The sequence below is a fragment of the Arachis ipaensis genome, chromosome B03 (assembly GCF_000816755.2).
Source record: "Arachis ipaensis cultivar K30076 chromosome B03, Araip1.1, whole genome shotgun sequence".
Classification (NCBI taxonomy): Eukaryota; Viridiplantae; Streptophyta; class Magnoliopsida; order Fabales; family Fabaceae; genus Arachis; species Arachis ipaensis.
The window spans coordinates 108,617,443-108,624,520 of NC_029787.2; the positions used below are offsets into that span (position 1 = coordinate 108,617,443).

The 7,078-nt window shown below is 35.1% G+C and overlaps 1 protein-coding gene across 1 annotated transcript; it reads left to right on the forward strand.

Annotated features, from left to right (window-relative positions):
• Positions 7–4,197, forward strand: LOC107630855 (serine carboxypeptidase-like 45). Its single transcript, XM_016334119.2, has 10 exons — positions 7–1,119; positions 1,406–1,507; positions 1,582–1,677; positions 2,029–2,121; positions 2,246–2,325; positions 2,444–2,731; positions 2,879–3,003; positions 3,277–3,369; positions 3,502–3,619; positions 3,725–4,197. Exons 1-10 carry the CDS (start codon positions 867–869, stop codon positions 3,872–3,874), a joined length of 1,398 nt encoding a protein of 465 aa, XP_016189605.1. The 5' UTR covers positions 7–866; the 3' UTR covers positions 3,875–4,197.

Genomic DNA, 7,078 nt, shown 5'->3' on the forward strand with positions numbered 1-7,078 from the left:
GCCATGCTCTGTCTACAGTACACCCTGCAATATCCCCCCAAGATGCTATTGAAGTACACATATTCTCTCAGAACTCTGATGGGTACAGAGAAATGAGACATCTTTTTAATATAAATACACCATGTTTGTCATCTTGACACAATTTCTAAGAAATGAATAGTTGACCCTAAAACTACTTTACTTTAAAGGGACATCATCCAATCAGTTAGTTCTATTATTGAAACATAAGATTTAGACACCTAAGTGTTGAATTGACATATTATCTTTAGTAAATAGAAGATAGTCATATTCACTAAAAGTATAAAATATAGATAAATTCTTAGTTAATTTTGCATACAATATTTACACAACAGAAACCAGGCTTATTTAGGTTGGGATCAGTGGATCACATTCGAGTGTATATATGCTATAAACAAAAAAGGTTTCTCTTATCAGGTTGGAGTAGTAAAAAAGGTTACAAGGTGTTTGTGGTTGAGAAGGAATGTTATGGAGGTAGATTATTACTTATATTCCAATGCCTATTTTTTTTTTTATATTATTATTTTTTCATAGTATAAAGCTTACAAGCTGACTCAGATTAAAACATTCAGAGGCCTAATTCGATGGACAAATCTTCTTTTAGCTGCATCTGGTCCTTGCCTCTGTCACATCTCTTTCAACACCATTTTCAAGCCTGGAAGGATTAAAAAAAGAAAAGCTAAAACTGTAATCATCATTGAAATGGAGAGAGTCCAAATCACAAACTGGCCCACCATTAACCCCATGTTACATTCAGTAACAATTTAAAAGACACGCGCACACACACAAGCTCTCTCTCATACCATTTTGCATTAGTTTCCTTCTCTTGTTGTTTGTTTTGAGGAATCATGAACCGATTTCCAACATGGAGAGTAATGGCTGTGTTGTTCCTACAACTCAGTTTTTCCATGGAGATCTTCTGCCTCTCTTCTTCTCATGCAGATAGAATTTCTCATCTTCCTGGACAACCCCATGTAGGCTTTCAACAGTTCTCAGGATATATTACAGTGGATGACAAGAAACACAAGGCTCTGTTTTACTATTTTGTTGAATCAGAAGCTGATCCAGCCTCAAAGCCTCTTGTGCTGTGGCTCAATGGAGGTCTGCAATCTCTCACTTGCTTCAACTATATTTTATGTTACTGAGAAACTCAAATCGAAATTCCAAGACTAAAAAAGAAACTACTTTCTCCATTCCAAAATATTTGTCACTTTGGAAACTATACAATAATAATTTAATGTGTATGGATACATATATCAAGCTACATTGAGTTATGAATGTACTAAAATTTGAAAGTAACACATGCTCTAGAACAGAAAGGATATAAGGAGTTAAATTTTTCTAGAGTGTCATATGTATATGATAATTCATTCATGTTTTGTCACAGGACCTGGTTGTTCTTCCCTTGGAGTAGGTGCATTCTCAGAAAATGGACCTTTCAGGCCAGATGGGGAAGCTCTTGTTCAAAATGAGTATAGTTGGAACAAAGGTAATTCCATTGAATTGACCATTCCATTATAACTCAAGAATGGTCCTAACATGATCCAGTTACTTTGTGTGCAGTGGCAAACATGTTGTATTTGGAGACACCAGCTGGAGTGGGGTTCTCTTATGCTAAAGGTAGCTCCTCTTATATCAGAGTGAATGATGAAATAACAGGTATCCATCTTCGATTAACGTCAATTACTTTAGAACTTTTTCCCCCCTTCCCTTTTAATCTTTTGAGGCAAATAGGTTTCTTTTTAGAAGGCTCCTTTAATAATCAGTCCTATCTTCTGTCCAAAAAGGCACGTACATTATTTAAGATGATTAGGCTTTTAAAAAAGTTAAGACAAAGCAGCAATTAGTGATAAAAATGCCACATAACTTTTGCATGGTTTGCCACTTTACATGATTATTTTCATCTCTTACCTTATGAGTGTTTCTAGTTTCAATATTTTAGTTTCGGGATACTCATTACTCAAATAATCATTATGAAATTCTGAAGCTAGTACTTTTTGAGTTCTTAAGCCAGGGACAATCTTGTATTCTTGCAACGCTGGTTTGACAAATTCCCTCAATTCAAGCACAGAGACTTGTTTGTAACAGGTGAAAGTTATGCAGGTAAATGTGGACATTTATCATGTTCACTCATCATGTTTAGAAGATTCCAGTTCCAATTCCAAAAGCAGGTTACACATAAAGCAATCACTATCATTTGTTCTTTACACATTTTCTCTTTTATCAGGCCATTATGTTCCACAACTAGCAAAGCTCATGACTGAGATCAACAAAAAGGAGAAGATATTCAATCTGAAAGGCATAGCTGTAAGCAATATACAATTTATTTACCAAATATATTTATAAACTATGCTTCTTTCTTCCTTTCATTCTTAGATATTGCTAATAATATTAATGCTTAAAGGGTCTCTTTGCATTATTGCAGTTGGGTAATCCACTTGTAGAATATGCCACTGACTTCAATTCAAGGGCTGAGTTTTTTTGGTCTCACGGATTAATATCAGATTCAACTTATGAAATGTTCACCACAGATTGTAACTATTCTCGGTATGTCAGTGAATACTATAGAGATTCAGTTTCCCCCATTTGTTCAAAGGTTATGAGCCAAGTAAGCAAAGAAACAAGCAAATTTGTGGACAAATATGATGTCACCCTTGATGTTTGCATCTCCTCAGTCCTTTCACAGTCCAAAGTTATTTGCCCGCAAACCCAAGTGAGTCTTCTTCTTTGGACATCATACCACCTTATTTAGTACTCTCATTATGGGAGCGAGTACATTTATTTTCTAGTACTGTTTTTCAAATTGGCTTGTTCTTTTTTACTTGAGTTTTTTTTTTTTCCCCTTCCTATGGCCAAACAGAAAGAAAATGAGAGCATTGATGTGTGCGTAGATGACAAAGTTACAAATTATTTGAACAGAAGAGATGTGCAGCAGGTGCTCCATGCCAAGCTTATTGGAGTTCGCAAGTGGGATGTCTGCAGCAAGTAATCTTATCAAACTTTGGATGAATAAAGAAAAAAAAAAAATAAGACAGTAAAATAGAGAATGAAAATTGCACCAAATTTCATACACTAAGATATACAGTAGTGCAAATCTTTATATTGGTGTAAATTAACCTTGTTGCATCCTAGGATTGTCAAGACAAAAATTAGTTTTTCACTCAAATGTCATTGCTTCTTTGATCTTTAAAACTTGGAAATCCAGTAACCATAACTTGTCTACTCAGTAAACATTGACATGTATTTTGTTGGTAACAGCATCCTTGACTATGATATGCTCAACCTGGAAGTTCCTACACTCCCTGTTGTTGGAGCACTCCTAAAAGCTGGAGTTAGGATCTTAATTTACAGGTAATTAATTAGAACTAGAATTTTCCTTCTTTTACTTGATTCTATTGCTTACTTGAACCTGAAGGCCCATATAGGTGTATCAAGTACTAAGTCCTAATTAATTAGCATAACAACATATTATTCTTAATATAGCGGTGATCAAGATTCAGTGATTCCACTGACCGGAAGCCGCACCTTGGTTCAAAAGCTGTCAAAACAATTCGGACTGAATACAACAGTCCCTTACAGAGTATGGTTTGAAGGTCAACAGGTAAGCCTTGAGCCGTGTAGAATTAAGAAGTTTCAAAACATCGTAAATTATGTAATATGTACATATCATAAAATAATCTGAGTTTTAAGAAATTATTATGTTTAGGTTGGTGGATGGACTCAAGTTTATGGCAACATTCTGTCATTTGCAACCATCAGAGGGGCCTCCCATGAAGCTCCTTTCTCACAGCCTGAAAGATCACTTGTTTTATTTAAGTCATTCTTGGAAGACAAGCCTCTACCTGAAATTTTCTGACCACCAACTCTAGTGTTTTCACTTAGAGATTGTAAGTAGTATCCCTAATATTTGGACAATATAATTAGTAAAGGAATGTAGTAACTGTGCAGAATGTCAAAGAAAAGTCGGATTTTTTTTTTCTCCTTTCTTTTAGGGTGTATTTGTGAGTTTTGATTAGTGGTTTAAAATGTAAAGTTAATTCATTTTACATCTTTAGCCCTTCCATTCCTTCCAAAATCAACACTCACAAACATACCCTTTGTCTTTGTGGGCTTTATTGTTTATTGAACTGTTAGATGTAATGCATCTTTGGTCAAAAGAAATTCAGTACCGATTTATAACTTGTAAGAGAATGCAGCTGAGTTGTGTCTAAATCTCTAGCCAAACAATGATGATTATCCGGGTAACATGGATTAATTTTTCTTTCTGTGCAAACATAAGCTGTGTCACATTGAATTTCTGGTGTGATGCTGGTGTAAGGAAACATAAATTGAACAGCTTATAATCCATTCTAAAAGTTCATATGGGAAATCAACAATTTAGATTAACAAGGCTTCTACTGTTACTAAGTAATAACCACCCCGAGAACAGGACCAGCATCAGAGCCAAGTCAACAAGAATACTCAGCTGCATTAGAGAAATTATATGTTGAACTCGAGCTTCTTTGTGGGAGAGGAAAGAGCAAGTATTACCGATCCCACTTATCATCTGTACCAGAAGCAGTGTCAAACAAGCGCTGAAAGTTATTTGCTTTACTAGCCTTTTATTCTGCAAAACCTATAATGCTAGTAATTTGACAAGTACAAATTAACGCAAGCTTTTATTCATCAAAAAGCCTTTCATACATTTGTATATGAAAAATTTGTTGAAGAACCTTATGAATAAAATAAATTATGTAATTATAAATAATTACACATTTTAAGAGTATGTTATATCGCCAATGAGTTATAGCTCAAATGACATAGTTTCCCCATATTCAATTAAGAAGTTGCAGGTTCGAGTCTCCTATCTTTAGTAAAAAAAAAAAAGTATGTTGTATTTTTTTTTTAATCTAAGAACTCAGGTAAAAGAAAGTCATAACAAATGAATATATTGTAGCAACAAAAATGAAGAAATAGTATATAAAACAGCAAAATTATGTATTGCAGGACGGTATTTAAGTTAAAATATAACTCCTATTTAGCCATGTGCATGAAGTAAATATTGTTAAAATTTAAAAAATTATTATCAAATGATATCACGAATGAATATATGAAAACACTTTAAATATATGAATTCTGTTTTAAATATCTTTTTAATGGTAAGATAGACTAAATTATCTTTAATCACTAATATATGAAAACACTTTAAATACAAAAATAATAATATTACGAAATCTCTTGTCATATTACTTAGGGATAATTGACCTGTTGAGCCATATCAACCTATCTGTCACGGTAAATTTTAGAAGGTTAGATTTAATGATATTTGTATAGTTTTTTGGAGTGTTTGAAAATGCTTTAGATGGTTTCAGAATATTCTAAAATGCTCTAGAAAGTCCCGGAACACCCTAGAAGATTCTATAAGACTCTAAAAGGTCATAGAGTATTCTAGAAGAGTGTGGATATATATAGAAGTATGAAGAATAGTATGAAATAATTTAGAAATATTTAGAAAAACATGGTAGGATAGATATTTGTAGTGAAAGTTCTGGATGATCAATTTAAACCGTTGATTAGATTTAATCCTAACCATTCATTGAGGAGGGAGATGGCTATAAATAGGAGGTGAGAGTTAGAGTTTGAGTGTGTTAATTATTTGCAACAAACACTTGAGAGGGAGTGTATCCAAGACCGTGATAATTTTGGCTGGCATCAGAACAAGGTTCGAGAGGGAGCACAAGTGCTTTGTGGGTATGGCTTCTAGTGTAACTATGGAGCATGTGGAGGCTCAAAGGGGAAGGGATGTTATTCCATCTCAATGGGGACGCAAGAAGGCCCGTTTTTCAAGTGAGCCTAGAGGTAAGGACTCTAACTTCTTAGAAAAGAGAGTTTTTATGTTGGAGAATGTTCTATCCTCTATGGATGAGCGCTTCCAAAGGATAGAACACGACAAGGAGACCCTCAAGACTCATGTGTTGGGAGAATTAGATGTTTTCAAGAAAGCATGCTCCAAATAGAAGAGAAGCTTGAGAATTCCTTGAAACTATTCAAGGAGGATCGAGTTTGGTTTGAGAAGGAAAAATTCCGACCAACCATAATAACAGAGACAACAAAGATTGATCTCTAGAAACCAAAGGAGTTCAATGGCTTGGGGGACGCTCGAGAGTTGGAGAACTTCCTATGGCAAATGGAGAGGTACTTTGAAGATCAAGGGGTGGTCAAAGAAATAATAAAGGTACACATTGCAGCTCTCTACCTTTCTGATAATGCTACTTTGTGGTGGAGGAGAAAATGCGTAAACATGGTCAAAGGAGACATTATACGCATCACCAAAGAAGGGTTACGTCATGATCCATCAGCCAAGAAGTTGGTGGAGTTGGCTAGAGAAAGTAAGACTAAAAGATTTTGGCTAGAAGATAACCTTCTTTACACCAAAGGGAGAAGACTATACGTCTTTAAGTGGGAAATCTAAGAAGAAAGTTGGTGAGAGAATGCCACGACACCAAGTGGGCTAGTCACCAAGGTCAGTCAGCGAAGGACCTTGGTACTCATTGAATCTTCCTATTATTGGTCTCAAATGAGAAATGAAATGGAGAATTATGTGAAGATTTGTTTTGTGTGTCAAAAAGATAAGATTAAAAATAAGGCACCAAATGGGTTGTTGGAACCTCTGCCTCCATCAAAGCGACCGTAAAAAAGTATCTCTCTAGATTTCATCTCTACCTTATCGAAGTGTGAGGGGTTTGGATCTATCCTCGCAGTAGTGGATCGTTTCTCGAAGTATGCTACCTTTATATCTGTCCCTACTAACTGCACTTCAGAGAAAGCAACACAAATATTCTTCAAGAATATGATGAAATACTGAGGATTGCCTAAAAGTATCATTAGTGATCAAGATCTACGCTTCACAGGACAACTATGGACAGAGCTGTTCAAACTCTTTGGGTCAGAGCTTCATTTCTTAACAAGCTTTCATTCTCAAACCGATGGGCAGACTGAGAGAGTGAAAGCCTTACTCAAGTGTTACTTGAGGTATTTTGTAAGTGCTAATTAGAAGGATTGGACAAAATTTCTAGACATT

What these genes read in the sequence shown, in the direction of transcription:
- LOC107630855 (XM_016334119.2), top strand. Translation starts at nt 867, where the DNA reads ATGAACCGATTTCCAACATGGAGAGTAATGGCTGTGTTGTTCCTACAA. An exon ending in TGAGTATAGTTGGAACAAAG is followed by an intron (nt 1,508 to 1,581) that starts GTAATTCCATTG and finishes CTTTGTGTGCAG; the next exon opens with TGGCAAACATGTTGTATTTG. An exon ending in TATGGTTTGAAGGTCAACAG is followed by an intron (nt 3,620 to 3,724) that starts GTAAGCCTTGAG and finishes TATTATGTTTAG; the next exon opens with GTTGGTGGATGGACTCAAGT.